Source organism: Leuresthes tenuis, unplaced genomic scaffold (genome assembly GCF_036924035.1).
Source record: "Leuresthes tenuis unplaced genomic scaffold, fLeuTen1.0.hap1 SCAF_12, whole genome shotgun sequence".
NCBI classification, from domain to species: Eukaryota; Metazoa; Chordata; class Actinopteri; order Atheriniformes; family Atherinopsidae; genus Leuresthes; species Leuresthes tenuis.
Genome location: NW_027325366.1, coordinates 31373271 through 31392750, shown reverse-complemented (window position 1 = coordinate 31392750; position 19480 = coordinate 31373271). Strand labels below are relative to the sequence as shown.

Here is a 19480-nt window from a genome sequence, read left to right as displayed (position 1 = left end):
GGGCTGTCTTTTGGGAGTCAGGCCCCTTGTTGCCATCTGACCAGGGTCCTGTAATTAAAACTATGTTTTACGAGAGCTGAAACAGAAGAAACTGAAACAGCATCTTTAATTTCTTTGATTCGCTTCTTTCTCACTTTATTCTCTTAAGGCTAAATTCTGCTGTTCTCTCTCTTCTTTAGCAGCTTGCTGCAGTCTGAGTCCTTTTATCTCGTCTCACCCAGCAGCAGCCATTAGGTTTTAATGTTGAGATGTCATGTATTGTGTGCCACGAGCTGTCCCTCTCCTTTACAGCGAGCATTCATGTGCCAGATTACCGCAGGGAGCAGAAAATCCACTCCTTAAAAGGCTTTTTTGGTTCGCACTTTAAGTGGCTTATACTCCTGTAATGCTAAACTTCTTTGGGAATTAGCTCTCGACGCTCACCAAGACGAGCACAGGCCTTTCAGACGTGTGCTATTTTCTGCATCACAGGTGGGAGCCTTGCTCAAAGGTGACAAACAATCAAGCAGCTGCTTAATCATGTGATTGGTGGATTTATTTGACTGAGTAATGGAGGGTGGAGACGATAACTAATGAGCCTCACTCGTTATCTTTTCATTACGAGCCACAGAAAACAGAAGCAGGTTATTCTCCTTCACATCACGGAGGTCTGAGCCGCACAGTTCTCCGCTTTAATGAGATGGCATGGAGCAAACACAATGAGGATCAGCTCCTGCCTAATTTGTTTTGCCTGCAAACAGGAACAATCTGTGACTGCTTGTTGGTCATCACATGAAGCCGCCTCCTCGGTTATTTGCTGCATGCTCTTTGCTGAAGATGCAGCCTTCCCTGCAGCCACCGGAGAGCAGAAAATGAAATCGGATTCTACATGACTTACATGATCCCATCTTTACGGCCTATAAATCCTGTTAGGGGAGCGTAAAAGATTGGCTTTTAATTTCACCTCACGAGATCCTCACCCTCTTTACTCAATGAGAAGTGAAACAGAGATTAGAAATCGCATTACCTGCCGAGGATATGCAAACTCCTGTGGCAAACTGTTTTCTTGTTCAATATCATTCTCAGTTTTTCTTAATCCTATTCAGCAAATCCTATAAAAACCAGCCTGTTTGTGGTAAGCTGGTCTATATTTACCCGAGAGTGTGACACAAAGCTTCAAAACCCAGTAAGAAATTGTTAGATTTTCTATGAAAAGATGCTGTAAATTCTCAAAGCAGGTGCTGCTAAAATAGATGAATTTATTTTGTGGTTGCTGGATTATCGAAATGTGACAACCTACACTCAGAGGCTCATTGTTGATTTATTTTGGACTCTAATTCAGTTTGAAAAGGATTGGATTTGGTCTCCGTTCTTAGTGTTTTAGTCTTTTTATTGCCTTTTATTCATTAGTAATCCAGCGGTTTTAAAATCCTCAAGAGGGCTCACAAAAATAAACACAATGCGAGAGATCTGCCAAACTGACCGAGCTTTTGATCGGGTGGAGCAGAGATGGAGTCTAAGCCACTTACTCTGCATGCAGGATCAGACTGGAGATGATGCCTGTGATCCTCTTTGCAAAGAGTTAAGAGCTTTGCAGGATGCAGGCGAAGGATTTCGTCCATCTCTGGCACCAGGAACTGTTTAAAGGTCGTGGAAGTCGGCCTGTTAGCTGTTTAGTGGTGAGTCTGTGGGCAGAGAAGCTCTTGGCAGACGGATGCAACCGATTCGATCTAAAATCCTCAGTTCTGTTCATCAGAAAAGACCAACACAGTTCCTCAGGTTGAACCTCGTAGCCTTTCAGGGATTAGATATGTTTCGGCTGTCTTGTGAACATGTAGGTGATTAAAAACAGCCCCAAAAATCCTAAAAATACCACAGTGGAGATGCTGATTATCCATCCAAATGTTGCCCTCATCCTCTGGCCCTGAGACACCGACAGAACCTCACAACCCCGCTGAACCAGTCGTCCAATTCCAACGCATCTTTTTACTCTTGCTTTGAGTTAATTGCCATGTTCAGCCCTCTTTTCTCAAGCATCCTGCCTGTGTGCAACCAAACAAAAGTAATTAGAGTCTGGCTTTGCTACGGGCCTCTGTAGCTTCATCTAATCTTTCTCAGGCGTACGTATGCGTACCCGGAGGAGCAGGCAGGAACTAATGAACTTTGAGAGTTCAGAGAGGGCTATAAGGAGAAACCACAGAGCTCAGGAGAGCTCTCTGGGAATGGCCTGATGGCTTGCCTCCCACAGTATGGTACAACGTGCATCTCAGGTCTGTCTGCTGAGCTGGTGAGACGAATCAAATCCACTAAATGAATAGTCTCCGTTTGCGTAGTGAGAAGTAAGACTGAGGCTCTGAAACAAGTGGCTGAGGGAAATGATGGAGCCTTCCTGTGAAACCGTGCATGTCCACACTTCCATATTAAGACACTTCGCTGAGTTTCTGAAGGATTCATCTGGTTTCTGTTTTTACTCACTTTAATAGTCTGTGGTTTTAATATAAATCGGTTTTCTCTGCTCGCCCACCTCCAGATTCGCCGACTCTATCCGTGGGATGCTGAAGCTGATCCTGGTGCTGATGCTGGCAGGAGCCTCGCTGTCCTCCACCTGGTTCACGCTCACCTGTCTGAGCAGAGTTACCCATCTCCCCTCCACTACAGGTAGGTCCAAAGCTTCCCAGTCAGGGTGACTTTGAGCTGCAGCCGTGTGTGAAACGGACCTGGAAACCGCACACTCTCCCCTCCCAGGCTTAGTCACCACCTCAACCATATCATTACTGTTTCATGAGTGTTGGAGGACAGACTCAAAATGGAAAGAAATTTTACTCACAGACCGGACGATCTATCAGTAGATGTCAGTGATAAACTCATTAGGGACATTAGTGGATTTAGCTCCCCCTCCCTCAGCCAACCAATAAGCATATCAGCATGTGTTTCTATCATCATCCATCATCCTTCCCCTGGAACCGCTCTATCTTACGTCCTCTTACACTTGGCAGCCCGACGCAGGCAAGCTCCAGCCGGGTTTGTCCGTCTGGCATCTGATAAAAAGAGGTTTGTGTGACACTGCAACAAAATGTGCCAACAAAACCCGTTATTATCCCAGTGTGGGACGCTCTGCAGCAACACACGCGTATCGATGAGTGTGACCTGCTGCTTCTGCGAACAAGCTGCTGGTTTTTTAAAGATAATTTGCATAAAAGCACCGTTGTACTTTCCAACGTCCTCGACATGCTTCATTTAAAGCACACAAGCAGCAAGTTAACCCCACATATGCTTTTAGCCGAGTGTGTTTTTGGATTCTTATTTATTAGAAATGAATGAGAAACGAGAGATACAGTTAGAAAATGGTGACACAGTTATAGTGGGTCAATATATTTGGTTTAATTCGCAGACTCTAAAGGGTTTTTATGTGAGATTATTGACTAATTGAAAGTTAATATCAGATTTTTTACATACAGACGCATCTTTTTCAGGGGCCTTTTGACTCAGAAGTTTTTTAAGGACAGAAAATATCCACAAAATTACATGTGATGTGTGAAAAACCAACGATGAGGCTGCAGAAACAGCACGAATTAATCAGGGAGAGGCGCTAATCAACAATTTAGTGTGTTCTGAGGAAGAGATAAGATCACCAGCTGGTGAGTTCTGCAACATAAAAGTCCTGAATATCTACAGGAGTGATGCAGGATCCTCTCTGTGTTAAAGAAACGCTCCTTCACAGCATCCAGCCGAGTGAAGAAGTCTCTCCAGGAGGTATCCATTCATTATTCACATCTGAAATGAAGAGCAGACCGAGAAGTTCAGGGAATAATAAGTATTTTCTGGATTTTTTCCAAAAAACATTGTAAAAGCCGGAGAGTTTCTGAGGAAACTAAGATTAACTTGAACCAGAAGACAATAAAAGCATGGGATCCAAAGTTTCCGATGTTCTGAGACGCGTGGAGGTCTGAGGTGTTAGCATGCATGGCTTCCAGTCTCAGCGGGTGAGACGGAAGATGGATCGTTCCTGAAGTTCATGGAGAAATGCCGTCCGATATCAGTCTGTCGAGTGATGCTACGCTTGATGACAACCCAAAAAACACTGGCTTTGATAAGTGAAGAGCGGAATATTCTGCAGCTCGTGTGAGCTGATCTCAGACCGACTAAAAGCAGAAAGTTAAACTCTGATGTGAACGCGTTTGGTTGCAGAATATGTAGATTTATTTGTCTCCTATATGTGCAGATAGAGAGCTAGAAATGTGGAATATCCTGCGACAAATGTCTGAAATGAAGAGCAGACCGAGAAGGTTCCCTAATAAGTTCAGGGAATAATAAGTCTTGTCTGGATTTTTCTCAAAAAACATTGTAAAAACCGGAGAGTTTCTGAGGAAACTAAGATTAACTTGAACCAGAAGACAATAAAAGTACGAAAAAGGCTCAGATAAGATCCAAAGTTTCCGATGTTCTATTCAGACTGATGGCGACCCAAAAAATACTTTGATAAGTGAAGAGCGGAATATTCTGCAGCTCGTGTGAGCTGACTAAAAGCAGAAAGTTAAACTCTGATGTGAACGCGTTTGGTTGCAGAATATGTAGATTTATTTGTCCCTATATGTGCAGATGGAGAGCTAGAAATGTGGAATATCCTGCCACAAATGTCTAAAGATTAAGGTTCCTAAACTCTGGCACTCTAAAGTAAATGCAGGGTTCAGCGGCTATAAATACCACAAAGCTCGCTCTTTTAAAGGGATTTCTGCTGCCTTTTAGGAAGCGGGGACATTTGGTCTAATATGAGCAGAAACATGCAGAGGTTAAGGCGTTTGATATGAAGAAAGGGTCTGAATAAATGCCTCTGATGGCTGCCAAGTGGCGCCCGGACTCCCTGTCGCAGGCAGGTTGGTGGGAGCGCGAGGGCCCTCAGAGGCGCTGCGATTAAAGGGAAGTGCAGCCTAATGGGGCGCTTATTTGAACCACTCTGCTGAGATAAGAGTGATGGAGGCTGCCATGATGTTCCAGAGGTGATGATTTTATCTCTCTGCACATCCACTCTTATGCACAGTGAGACATTTCACTTTAAGTCCTGCCAAAAGACTTCAGCTGACCACGAGGCAGCAGAGCAGACCGAAACCGTCCTGCAGACAACAACTTTGACCGAAGGAAAAATTATGACCTTGTTGGAGTTGTTATTCTGACTAAAAATGTCACAGAGAAACTTTTAGTTCAGCCCAGGAATGCAGACAAATGAATGCGGCGGCAGTCTCCTCATGTCTGGGGAGCAGATGAGACCAGCTGTTTACCATTTGGGCACCTGTGCGTTTTGGCAAAAGAATAAGAAATTTTATTTTAATATGTTGTAGAATCCGTGAAATGAGGCGAAGCCTAATGCCAAGTGTTGGAGCAAACTAAAGCCAGACATATATTGAAAAAATAAATGGAAATTGAATTGCTGTGGCGAGGCAATCAAAATGTTTTTGTTGCACTTCCTGCCAGACCGGGAGGAAGACCGTCCTCATGCAGAGTGAGAAGAAGGGCTGCATATCAGGCGTTTCTGCAAATGGAAAACTCAAGAGTTCGGGATTTCAAAAATTGGAAAAAGTATTTGCACTTGTAGTTGTTCACAGTCCTGTCTGGGTAGTGATGTCACAGCGTTGCACCGCTGCAGCCTTTTCAGTTTGAACCTGAGAGACGTAAGCAGGGAGGATGACTCCTGCGTGGTCGTGGTCGATGGTTCGCCATCAGAGGCTGCATCTGCAGGAGCGGGCCGCTGACACATTTATCTATCAACTTCACTGGTTTCCTGAGGGCGGTTTGTCTGTTTAAGGAATAAAACTGAAGGCTCTGCATCTGGATTTAGTCTCAGTCCATAACCGGCAGCTCCTGCGAGCTCTTTCATCAGCTTAGGTCGGCTAAATGCATCAAATATATCTGATAGAAGTGGCGAGAACACACGTCCACAAGCAACTTCTCCCTCCTTTCTCCTCTTCTTATCGCTCCCCCGGTTCCCCTTGGATTGAAAATGACATTGAAAATGACACCCAATGCGGCGTTATTGTGGTTTTTCTCGCTGCTGAAACACATTCTAGCGTAAAGCAAACATTAAAGCATATTTATGCCTATTAGTCCTCACAGTCGGGTTCCCTTTAAAAGACTTTTCTGATGGAGTAAAGGATCGTTGGAGAAAAACTCCACCCGGTCCTCGTTATCACGCCTTCTATTGGCGCCTGTCACCTCAAACCAACCGGTTCTGAAAACAGAGCACACGACATACGAGTTATAAAGTAAACCAGAAAAACACTTTTCAAGTGGCAAAACTGACAAATTGGACCTAACTGTGTGTCACTGCAGACCGGGTCAAGGTGTAGGTGGAATTGGGTTGGAAAGCTCGCCGCTTCGTGGCGAGACGCCTACAGTGTTTCGGTTTTATTTCTGGTAAATTGCCACCTTAAGGGCCGGCGTTCCAAATGAAATGTTTCGGGATGAAGGTTCATCATAGGTTTCAGTGCGGCTGAAAACAAACGGCAGAGTCGAAGTGGTGCAAGGTGGAATAAATCACCGCTGCTGCGGTTCATAACTCTGACCATCGGGCCTCGTTTTTAAAGAGGTGCTCACATGGGATGTGAAAGCCTGTTTCTGCAGAAGTGCCCAATTTAAACTGCTTTTAACTTATGTTTGTTTTGTCCTTTCACAGCCATCCTGTACACTTCCTGCATCCTGATTGGCATTTTTATTAACAGCAGCGTACCGATATTCTTCGAGCTCTTCATTGAGACGGTGTACCCGGTCCCTGAAGGCATCACCTGTGGAGTCGTCACTTTCCTGGGGAATCTGTTCACTGGCCTGCTGCTCTTCTTCCTCACTTTTTACTGCACAGGTAAGACAAGAGTCCTGAAATCACTTGTCAAGGCAGAAATGCACGAGTTCATTCATTTTTTGCACCTACGATGCCACGCAAACCTCAGCCGCCCCTCGTGTCTTTACATTTTGCTTCCAAGCAGCCAGACTTTCTTTAATCTTTTAAAGTGGTGCTGAGCAGTAGTTCTCCAGGCTTTCTGAAGGTCTTTCAAAGTTTTTTTTTTCCGGACATTTAGTGCTTCTTCACTCATTTTCAGTCCAGTTTGTTCAGCCCCTTAACTCTGAGCTATGAAGCATTCAGGCAGAAAAAAGGCTCCTAACTCAAGGGATGAACCAGTGTTGTGTCGACACAGAACAGACAACTTAGCAAAGAAGCCATTTTAAACTGGATCTTTAGGCTCTTTGTCACAAAGACACATCATTTGTTCCCATTTCTTTAGCTGCATCTATGAAAAACAGCAAAGAAAACACAGTTTGACAGACAGAAAATAGGATTTCTGCAGCAACAAGGTGATTCCCAAAGAGCTATTAGCTGAAAACTTGGCATATCTCAGCATGGTGTGCAGTGTGTCCTTAAAACATTTGAGGAAACTGGACAAGTGGAGGACAAAAGAAGACGTGTCAGGCCTAAAAAACTATCTACAGCAGATGAACAGGATCTGAAAGTGATGTCCTTAAGAAAGAGGAAAAAATCCAGCTGTGACCTGACAGGACCTGAGAGATGCATCTGGACCTTCAGCTGATCCATCTACTGTTGGCCCAAGCCTCATCAGAAATGGGCTCCATGGAAGGGTGGCTGTCAAGAAGCCGTTCTTAAGGAAGGGAAACAGGGAGAAAAGGCTGAGCTATGCCAAATGACACAAGAAGTGGACTGAAAATCAGTGGCAACAGGTCTTATGGAGGGATGAATCCTCCCCAGAGCCCGGACCTCAACATTATTGAAGCAGTGTGGGATCATCTGACAGAGAACGGAACAAAAGGCAGCCCACATCCAAAGAAGAGCTTTGGGATGTCCTTCAAGAAGCCTGGAGAACTATTCCTGAAGACTCCTTAAAGAAATGACAGAAAGCTTGTCTCAGAGGGTTCAGGCTGTGTTGGAGAATAAAGGAGCTCAGAGCAGAGATTCACTTTAAAGCTGCTGAGAACAGTTTTTACCTTAAATACTTTATTTACATTTATGTTTGAGCATGTTTTATAAATCACATATTTCCTGTTTTCTTCACCATATTTGAAGAAATACTTCCACACAGCATTGTAATTTCTGTATTTACTCACATTCTGAGCTCTCTTTACTTGGAAAAAGGCCACTTACACGTTTTCCTGTGAATTAAATCTCTCCGTATACGATTGCAGAGTGAGCTGAGATTTCTCAAGCTTTCTGTCCCTCTGCAGGTTTCTTTCACCTCAGAAACCACAAGCTTCATTGTTTTCAGAAATCCATTCTGAGCCTTGCAGATGCTGCAGATAAAAGATGGAGGGTGGGGGGAAATTGGTTCCAATGCAATTGACACATTCTGCACAAAGAAAGAAAACTTTCTATTATATTTTCCTGGGCTGTATTACACCGTTTGATGTCATTAAGGCCCACTGCAGAGGGGACAGCATGTCACCTGCCTCTCATCCACCTCTCAGCCTCAGCAGAGGAAAGCAAATTCAAATAAAGCGAGCTCAGACGTCGGCGTGTGTGTGTTGGAGCAGGTGTGCGTCGCCTTTGCCCACCAGGCTTCACATTCCTTGTAAGTTATCCCAACATCAAAGCTCCGCTCGGCTTCCTCTGCGCTGTTTGAGTGAATAAGAGATATGTTTTCAGCCAGCTTTAAATATTCATGAGCTTCATGTTCATCCTCGTCCGCCAGATTCTTTGCATTTGCTCGAAGGCCTCAGACGAGGATCCTGCCTCCCTTGTGGCCCCGAGGCCCTCGGGGGACCTCTAACATCCCAACATTTCAAGGCTGCGTCCTATTTGAGACGAAGATGTTTATCTTTTGAGTGAGAAATGCTGCAGAAGTCAGCTACACATTGATTTAAGGGGCGAAAAGGGCATTAATTACACAATTAACGGTGTTTTATTTCATCTTGTAGAGGAGGAACAGTGCTAAATAGATAAAGTGCATCATTATTTTCACTGTCGGGGGTCCCAAGTTGGGTTCGATTTCCTGCTTCTCGGCCACATCAGGACACAGACTGAGACCTGCTACCTTTCAGTAATAAAAGCTGTTGCAAACATTGGAAAAAATCATATTTTGTGTCCTGAAAGACGTCTCCCAGCAGGCAAATATTCACTGAATCCTCGTACTGGTTTTATTCTAAATGCTAAAACGTGTTTTTCGTTAGCAGCTCTGATCTCGGATTGCGTTCCTGCCAGGTTCCTGCGAGGTAAACGGCCATTTTTGATCCGTCTCGATCCGCTGCAGGTGGTGTAATTCGGGGAAGCCGGATTATTGGTGCAGGATCTGTTTTCAAACGTCCGTCATTCTGTCAGCAGCAGCAGTTTGTGCTGGAAGGATACGACCCAGAGGAAGACAAAGACCGAGTAATCTGTTGACTTGGTTGAACACGTTCAGCAGGTGGTGCTCAGAGGATTGAGACACTTGAGGACCGCTGTGCTGCACAGTTAAAACAGGAGCTGAGGGCCAATTCAAACAGAAATGAAGCTGTTTGAATATTGTATTCTGATTTCTTTGGAACAGTGCAGCTAAATAACAGCCGAGACAGAAATACACCAGGTGTGGGTAGATGTGCTGCAGGCCAGCACTCACAGAGGCTCCCAACGCATGAGGAATACATGATGTATCTGTGCTGCGCTCAATGATTGACGACACGATGTAGCTGAAGATCTGTGTGAGAGTTATCGAAGGCAGATGCTGAGTGGGTGCGCCGAGACGGATCCTGACGATCCCTGCGACAGGTGGGGAGAGGAGGCTTTTGTCTTTTCTCCTCCTCCCACCCTGAGCTTGATAAATAGAGAATGATGCATCGAAGCTTTCGTTAGACGCTTCTTTCTGCTGCAGGTTCTGAAAGTGTGGCGGGTCGCCGCCTACCGGCTGCTGTTCATTCACACCGGCCACGTCGTTATGCAACAAACCGCGAGGTCAGAGCCGTGGGAGCTGCCAGTCGGTGTAATTAACGTGCACTTCGTGATATAAACTGCTGTCTGTTGGTCGTCCCGAGACGCATTTCAGAATTAAACTCCACAGGAGGAAGGTTCAGACATTCAATGCTTCATTGAAATCATGAGCATTGCGTTTGATCATGAGCACGGCCGTGGTTGCAGGCGTCTGACCTCAGCATTTCATGCACGTCGAGATTAAACCTCAACTAAATGTGAAAAGCTTGAATTGGCACTTCATGTTGTGAGTGTTCAGTTGAGTGAGGCATTGATTTTAAGGTTTGAGCTGAATGCTGTGGGCCACACAGGACTGAGACTCTTATATTTAGCATCATATATATTCTTTTTAATTGGGATTTGCTCACAGGTTTTTCTTTGATGGCCAGAAAGTCCATTTTCAGTCTCATCTGCACCTTTTCCACATGTCTGTGTTTTCCAAACCTATTTTCATGTTTTATCTTTTTTTCCAGCCACTCGTCCAACTTTGCGGATTATAGGGCTTAAAGTGGCCCTTTGGACAGACACCAGTACCTGCTTTAAGAGCTTCTTTATTTTGACCTTTGACCTCTTCGCTGCCTCTGATTGATGCCCTTGTTGCCTGAAGGTTTAGTGGTTTCTTTGCAGGTTTGCTGTGGTTCTTTATTCTTTCCATTTCACACTAACTGTTTTAATGCTGCAACGCTGAGCTTTTTACACAGTTGGACTAAAGCTCATGTAGCATTTTTTTTTTACTCTCTCGTTGCGTTGTGTACTTCATAGAAAAAGGCCTTCACTGTTGTCAACTTGCCGCTTATTTTGGACAGATTAAAACAGTCAGTCGCAGTTCTCTCACACACAATAAACATCTGGAAAAAAGTCAAATGAAAAGAAAGTGCAGGTTAGCTAACAACATGGAGCTAGCATATAAAACAAACGTGGAGCTCAAAGACATTTATTCTTTCTGATGAAAACTCGGGTAAAGAATTCAAAGGAAGAAACAAACGTGTCACCAACAAATGGGCCAACGAGTCTCAACAGAATAACGCCTGGAGGGTTTCACAGCAGCAGCAGCATCAAAGCTCTGAAGTTAAAATCCTTCCAATGCAGGAAAAAATGTGGGGATTTATACCTGTTGAGGAGTGGGTTCCAGTCTGGGTGAGCGGGTGTGGGGAGGAGGAATTGTACTGGGGGCAGTTGTGATCCGCAGGATGTGTCTGGGAGGGAGTTGTAGATATGGATGAGGGTTAGCTGTCACAGCTATCAGGGGTTTGTCTTCAAGCCAGTGTCGGTGTCATTGCTACAGTCAGGACTGAAAAAACATCAAAATCCTCTGGAAAAATCTTTTTTTTTCCTGTTCTTGGAGCATATATTAAGGTTTAAAAGTGTGAACTGCCCTAACGCACATTTAACGAGTCGTTCTGAATTTAATTTCTAAAGTACGTCGCTCCTTAAGTTGACTCCGCCTCCTCTGCTAAGCCCCGCCCACTCACATCCACCCTGCTGGACGGATGAAGCCAGCTTCTGGTGGAAATGGAAGCATCTGAGAAATAACTCCTCATGGTTTATTTATTGATTTATTTCCTCCTTTAGCAGCAGCTAACGCTAACAGCTTAGCTAATGAAGATGACGTGCACCAACTTCTAAGGAGTTACTGCTGTTCCTTTCTGAAAGATGAACATTATTGTTCCCACATTACTTTGTTAGCTGAAGCTTTCTAGCTGAACGTTTCCGTTCTGTAACTCAGACAACCTGCAGCTGTGTTTAAGGTGTGTTTCCAACACAACACCGGTCCTCTCCTCACTCTCGGTGTGTTAGCGTTACATTATCTGCATGTTTCTGATAAAGATGGAGGTCTCCAGGTACAATTGTTTAATGAGGTTAATATATCCAAAATGTTTAAACGCAGTAATTAACGGTTCACATGCATTACTACGAGTTACGCTGTGCACATCTCCGGCTTGGTCCATCACTGTTGATGGGAAAGCATTGTTTGCTAGCATCTGCTGCTAACTTACAGCTAACTGCTAACTTACAGCTAACTGCTAACTTACTGCTAACTGCTAACTTACAGCTAACTGCTAAACTATTTCCCTCTGGGATCAACGGAGTAACTATCTGTATCTCTATAGAGAGTGGGGGGGAGGGTGAGTAACTGCTGACCTCTCTAAAAGGGCAGAGTTGAGGACTCCACCCCTGTTTATGGAGAGTTGTTAAAACTGGGCTCAGACATAGAGCCGCTGTGCTTAAACCAGCAGGTGTCTTGACCAAAGCCTGCGTCATACACCTCAATAACTCAGAAAATTGAGTCAAACTGTTAAAAAGGGCCTGATATACCAAAACCTATCCATTTAAATGACAGGTTATAAGAGTAAAAAGAATCAAAGGTGGTGAATACAAGGCACACTATATGGGTGATTCAGTTTGTATGTATGGCCCACTGTACGATGTAGACGTTTTCTTAGCTGAATTTACAGAGAATTAACTGTAGTGTATAAAGAATACTGTAGGAAACACTTCTACCTTCAATTTAGATAGTAAAACTGTCATTTTAACCACTGTCACCGATCATTTACAGGGGCACGACTCCTGTCCTGCCTGTAAATCGGCATTCTGTTCTCCAGAAGAGATCTTTCCTGCTGAGATTAATTTGATTATGTAAATTCCCTTTGGAAGTATTCTAGTGGGCTGTCTCATTACTGTAATTTCCTCTCTGTGGTCTCATAATGGATGTGGCAAATAATATTCTGCCTTCAAAACTGATGAATTCTGCATGAGCGTCGTCATTTCAGAACTCTTTAACCTCCTGATATTGAAAATTGGCAACTTCAGCCTGTAAAGGTTTCCCTCTATTTCCAGTTTACAGTTCATTTTAGGGCTTTCCTTTTGGCTGCCCTCTGCCTCGTTATGCATTCTGAATTATGGCTGCTTCTCTGAGAGAGCAGGAGGTCGTGTATGAATTTACCTCCTTGTCCATTTTAATATCCGTGAGAGGCTGCTTTTGGATCACTGAGCTATAAGTGGCCTCTTGACTTTGTCGTATTTCAAAAAATCCCCCAAACTCCCCGAACCACGTGACTCGGAAACATGAATGGAGCCTCCGGGCCGTAAACCTGCTGCTGGCGTCGTTCTTTTTCAATTTCATCTGCGGTGTGTTGGTGTCATTTAGCGCGGCGCACAGGCTGGAATGCTAAGCAGCGGAGAGATGTTGTGAAGCAAAAAGTGCCTGTGGAGGAAGAAGAAAAGGAGGAGGAGGATGAGAAGAGGGTTGAAGGGTGGTGGTGAGCTTTCCGCTGAGTTGTGTTGTCGGGCTCCAGCATGGCGCATTTTTCACTTCTGAGAAATAATTGCTGCACCTCTTTGGTACCAAGACTTTCTCCCTTCCTCTTCCTGCTAAAGTTTGTGTTCTCTGCAGTGAACATTTCTTTGTGGAGTGACTTCTTCAACCTCCAAAACAGCGAAGACAAAAAGAGGAAACAACAAACAACTCCTCATTGTCGAGCTCAGCCGCTCCTGAGAGGAATGCAAGCGTCTGCTCCTTTAGTTTGGGACCCAGTCGAGAATGTGAGCTAACAGGCTACTTTAACCGTTGATCCGCTGAATACGTGCACACGTTTGATCATATCTTAGTTGCTGGTGGTGGGATTTACACCGAGCTGGTCCTCAGGTGTGACCCCAGTCCTCTCACTCAAAGGCCAGCGCCATAAAGAGCTAAGCGTCATTAATCAGAACGCCGCTTTGACCTCAATTAAGACTGATAAAGGCCATAAGATGCCTGTTGACCTGCTGCTCTGTTGGTCTGCAGCTGCAGTAATGGGCTGTTAGTATGATGAACTGTTGGTGTTCACACCTCTGAATGTGATCATACCGTCACAGCAAACCATGAGCTGTGCACATCAGTCAGATTGTTCTCTGTTGCTGCTGTGCAGTGTTTATTGGTTCTGCAGCTAGGGGATGAAAAAAGACTCTTTCCTCTGGTTTTTTTGGCTTTTTTCTTTTAAGCTAGAAGCATGAAATGAAAAACGATCTGAGAGGTTCAGTCTTATTTAAATAATCACAACCAACATCATCTTAAGGCACTTAAAGAAACAGCCAATTACAAATCAAATTAATAGGAATCCAATCAAATCTAAATTTGTCCAGTTTATACGAAGCCAATAAAAGCCGAGCTCAGAAAACCAATGAAACCTCTTTGATTTGGTCCCTCGTCCTGAGCAACTGGAGGAAACCATCAGAACCAGAACCAGGAAGGGTCCATCTGCCTGGACCAGCTGGGGCTGAGAGGACAGGAAAGAGGGGACAACAAACACTGTAACACCAGGCCAGAGATACCTGCTGAGAGAGAGAAACACAAGTTAATGACAGCAATGATGTCATATGTACATGGAGGGAGGAGAGGTGCATCATGGGAGCTCCCCCAGCAGGCTGGGCCTATAGCAGCAGAACTATGGGATGTTTCAGGCCCACCTGAGCCATAACTATAAGCTTTATCAGAAAGGAAAGTTTCAGGCTGATCTTAAAGGGAGATGTCTTCATCTACCGGTTTTGGCAGCAGGGATCCACAAAATCAGGGTATTTTCAGGTCAGGCCGTAATTGCACTTTCTGTGATTCCAACGTTACAAATGCAAACAAAAACAAAGCAGAGACATATTCCTTATGCCACTAATGAGCAGTTGCTTGGCAGTTTGTGAGCGTGACCATCCAACAGCACAATTAGACATTTTATTCCTGCTTCCAGCAGGTCTTTATGGTAAAGATGATGTAATGAGACACCTGGCTGTCAACTGAAATGTCCTATAGAAGCCTGTACATGCTAGATTTCCAAAGAAAAGACTTATTCAGCCTCTCTTGTTGTTAAAACCTCTCCTGCTGTGAATAAATTGTCACAGTCGTGACCTTTAACAGGTTGTCATGGCCCCACTGCTGATATTTGTAGCCTACGAGCTGCCTGGGCCCAATTATCTAATTATCTAAACATTCTCCCCTTCTTCCTTTTGAGCTGCCAAAAACATGAAGCCATGACCAATAGAAATGTTTCTTCGACTGTCTCCCGGCCAACGGTCCTCGTGTTAAGTGCCCGGCCCTTTACTTTTGTATAAGACTCTTTGGCGGCTCACGGAAACACCAGAAAGGCAAACGGGTAACAGCTTCGAGGGTCAGCGTGTCGGTTTGCTTCCTCCTTTTATCGAATTCGCTTTCATCTTCTCCTTTCATCCTCTGTACTTCCCCTCCTGTTTGTTCGCACTCTTCCTGCAAACTTTGTTCCCGATCTGTGCTCGTAGATCAGAGAGCAGCAGTTGTCCACTTTCTCTCCAGCTCGAATCTTCTCATTAGCATTCCTTTAATTCTGCAGGCTTCCTCACACTCTCTCTCTCGCCAGCTTTAAGTGGACAAGTCCCGCAGAAGGCAGCCGGAGAGAGTTAGATGGAGAAAGCAGGTCAGATAAATGCAACTCCATTAACCCGCATCCATCTCCTGTTGTCCAGCTCCCACGGTCCTGATTAATGAGGCTGCTTCAGGAGTCTTGTCTTCTATCTGCAAGCCCCCAGCCCCTGTTCACACCTTGCTTTCGCCCCAGTTCATCCTCTGCTTTCCCACTTCTTACCCACATTTTGTGCTTCTTTTGGAGGAAGTGACACAGCAAGTCGGAGCTACGCTGCAGCCGCCTCTAATGTATCGATCATTGATGAAAGTTTGCATATTAAAACGAGAGCAGAGCTTGAATATGAGCTGGGATATAGTGTGATCTGATTTCTCTGCTTTCGGTCGGCCACCGCAGCCTTGCACCAGCTGGGCCTTTTATTGATTTGTGTTTTTGGATTTTTGTGTGACTCACTTGGGAAAAAGAAAAAGAAGAGCTTATTTGTCTTAGTGAAGGTCCTTCGCTCCAGATTCAGCATCCGTGCAGACGGTGAGAGCCTCTCCTGTGGTTAATGGAGCTTGAACAAAGCTGAGAGAACAGAGCACCTCATTCTGCATCTTGTTTAGGTTCAACAGGAGGTCAATTATAATGGGGCACTCTGCCAGTAACTTCAATTATTCAGAATCATTACGAAAGGCAGCAAAGGCTGTTGAGTGTCAGGAATTTTATTGATTAGCCATTAGTCCTGGTGATCTTCACTCAATGTTCCTTCATGCCAGCTCCGATCAGGTTTCTGCAAAGATGTTGGTGACTTATCGTATTTTCCGCACTATAAGACTCACCTGATTGTAAGGCGCACCCTCAGTTATGGGCTCCATTTCTGTATTTAACACATATATAAGACTCACCTGATTATAAGGTGCACCCTCAGTTATGGGCTCCATTTCTGTACTTAACCCATATATAAGACTCACCTGACTATAAGGTGCACCCTCAGTTATGGGCTCCATTTCTGTACTTAACCCATATATAAGACTCACCTGACTATAAGGTGCACCCTCAGTTATGGGCTCCATTTCTGTATTTAACCCATATATAAGACTCACCTGATTATAAGGTGCACCCTCAGTTATGGGCTCCATTTCTGTATTTAACCCATATATAAGACTCACCTGACTATAAGGCGCACCCTCAATTATGGGCTCCATTTCTGTATTTAACCCATATATAAGACTCACCTGATTATAAGATGCACCCTCAGTTATGGGCTCCATTTCTGTATTTAACCCATATATAAGACTCACCTGATTATAAGATGCACCCTCAGTTATGGGCTCCATTTCTGTATTTAACCCATATATAAGACTCACCTGATTATAAGATGCACCCTCAGTTATGGGCTCCATTTCTGTATTTAACCCATATATAAGACTCACCTGATTATAAGATGCACCCTCAGTTATGGGCTCCATTTCTGTATTTAACCCATATATAAGACTCACCTGATTATAAGGCGCACCCTCAATTATGGGCTCCATTTCTGTATTTTACCCATATATAAGACTCACCTGATTATAAGGCGCACCCTCAGTTATGGGCTCCATTTCTGTATTTAACCCATATATAAGACTCACCTGACTATAAGGCGCACCCTCAGTTATGGGCTGTCTGTTATCGGTGGTTTTTACACGTTTAAACTTATAAACTGCACCTCGGTCTAAATAAAAAGTTGAACAGTGGAGTTAAACTCACTGTTTCTTGTTCACGTTCTTTGAAGATGTGAATGGAAAAGGTAAAAAGTGACTAAATGTCTACGGATGTGGAAAAGTTGGATGTTTTTCAGCCTGTTTTGTTCGGTTCATGAAGTGTTGGAAACGATTTAAAACGATGCAAACAATAATCACAGGTTTTCCACCACAGTTGTTGTTTCTTTTCTGGTACCGAGCCTGTAGCGCCACCTTCTGGTGACACTACGCAGCTGAGTTTATTCTCAGAAGATCCTTTAAGATGTAATTTCCTATTAACTGGTGCAGTTTCTAAGGTTTGGAAACAGATCAACTTCTGGACTGTTTTAGCATAAACTGAAACCAAAGTCTTGAAATGCAACCTTGACACGTCCTTTTTCCTTTTCTTTGTCCCAGATCTGTCGTGGTTGAACTGGTGTCTCACCGGCTCGTGTCTCTTCAGCCTCGTCCTCATCCTCTTCTTCAGGGAGTCCTACGACCGTCTCTACCTGGACGTCTTCGTCTCCGTGTGACGGCGCCGAACCGAGGCGACCGAATGACTGTTCTTGCACAAGCAAAAGGAGCAAAGGGAGTCGAGTGGGAAGGCCCCGCTCTTTTAAGATTGGATGTTATAAAATGTGTATATATATATATAAAACGGTAACCGTGGCGACGGTTGACTGCGGTTGAGAAGAACCAGTAACGAATCCACATTGATGTTTACTCTTTGTACGTTTTCGACTCGACGCCATGAGGCGCAGCCCGTCGTTACCTCCTTTTATTTGTCATTCTGTTTGTATGTGAGCAAACTTTTCTGAATGATTTTAGCGTGTTGTTGGTTACAGATATTGGTAATATTTAAAGTTTTTCTCGACTCCTGTCCCTAAAAGAAGAAGGAAAGGATGAGGGCGGGAGCCAATCAGCAGGCTGGGGGATAAAAGAGGGTTTTTCCTGCTGTGAACTGCCGGCTTTGACTCACCGCTGAGGTTTAACTGTTAAAGTCACCGAAAGGCAGGTACTTAGATTATGTTTTACTTCCCTCCCAAGAATATTATGCAAAAATGACCCACCTGATTGCTGATTGGATGCCAGCCAACGACACACCTGTGCGTTTCATTAGGAGGAAGCAGAGTCGTTTGCTCCGTTTCAGGCGTTCAGTCTATTTATTACTAATTATGTCACTTTCTGGGAGATTTGCTTTTTAATCTTGTGTTAAATTGTTTTGTACATTTTGTAACCGTTTGCTTTTCCTCAGTCTGACAGTATTTATTGCAAATGTTCCAACACTAACACAGTTAACAGCCGGTTTCACAAGAAATATGATGTTTGATGATGATTTCTGAGAGAAACTGTTTTACGGCACAGACCGGAGGATTAAGTTGTGTTGTAATTGCCAAGCTGCTCCTCCTCCGAAGCACCAGCAGGTGTTTTATGTGCAAACGGACTAAAAACCTTAAGGGAAAGAGAACAGGAAGAAGCCTTTTTCCTGGATTTGTCGACTGATGAAACTGCAGCTGCCCCATAACAGCGAGAAAAACGTTTGTCACTTGCAGTTTTTCTCTGACATGTCGTGTTTTTCTCTGTTTTTATGTGTTTCCTCTGGAGTTAAAGGAGGCTGCTCCTTGTTTTTTTTTATTTTTTACTCTCCTCGTAAAGCACCGGTCGCCTCCTTCCCTCGGACGTGTCGCCTTAATTACCCAGAGCAGAGCGTCCAGCCTCCCGCTCCTCCACACTGTGACTGTTTTATCAGCAGACTCTGTAAAAAGGCCATGTTCTGCTGCACACTCGTTCTGGGTTTCGGTTATTAATGTTCATGTCCTGTCAACACGGTTGTCACACTTTCAGCACCTTATTAAAATTAACATTTTCAGAGTAACAGTGTTGTTGTTCTCCTCTTGTTGATATGCTAATGAAGGTTATTAAAGATGTTCCTTTTCACACTGGACACATTCTTGTTGCCTTTTTTCACAGGTGGACGCAGGTGGGACTGTGCCTAACTATCAAATTCAACGCTTACGCTTCATTGTTGCTGTTTAAATTAAATCCTGTGAGCTAATATAGTTGGCCGTTCTGGTTCTATTATCTGTAGCTGCAGAGCATTGGCTCCATTATTTCCACGCCTCGCTTATGATGGATCCCCTTCAGAATGACCGGCGCACATATTTTCCAGTGCAGAAAGAAGCCTTTGCTCCGTTATTATGTTATTAATGATTTTATTCCTTTTGTCGCTCGTTTCCTCTCCTCTCTGGGCTGCTGCTATTGAAATATCTGCACATGATGCCTGGTCTTTAATGTGTAAAACAGGAGTGATTTATTTTCTCCGCAGCTTTTGCATCTACGTTCTGACGTTGAATTCACCAATCGGGTTTGATTAATGCATCATAGCACCCTTCTATGCTTAGGTCCGCAGCTTTTAAAGGAGCTAATTCCAGTTTATTATACCTCATCATTGAGTTGGTGATGAGAGACTGATTTTAAAAGAAGATCAGAGCATCGGA

At 44.2% G+C, this 19480-nt stretch overlaps 1 protein-coding gene across 1 annotated transcript in view; it reads left to right on the top strand.

The window, feature by feature from the left end:
* The window catches only part of slc49a4 (solute carrier family 49 member 4), a 43402-nt gene extending 24484 nt beyond the window's left edge, over nt 1-18918 (top strand). The window contains exons 7-9 of the mRNA XM_072397566.1: nt 2510-2637; nt 6647-6829; nt 17400-18918. Of these exons, the coding sequence (XP_072253667.1) occupies nt 2510-2637; nt 6647-6829; nt 17400-17515 (427 nt within the window). The 3' untranslated portion in view covers nt 17516-18918. The remainder of the gene's footprint in view (nt 1-2509; nt 2638-6646; nt 6830-17399) is intronic.
* Nucleotides 18919-19480: the final 562 nt, after the last annotated feature.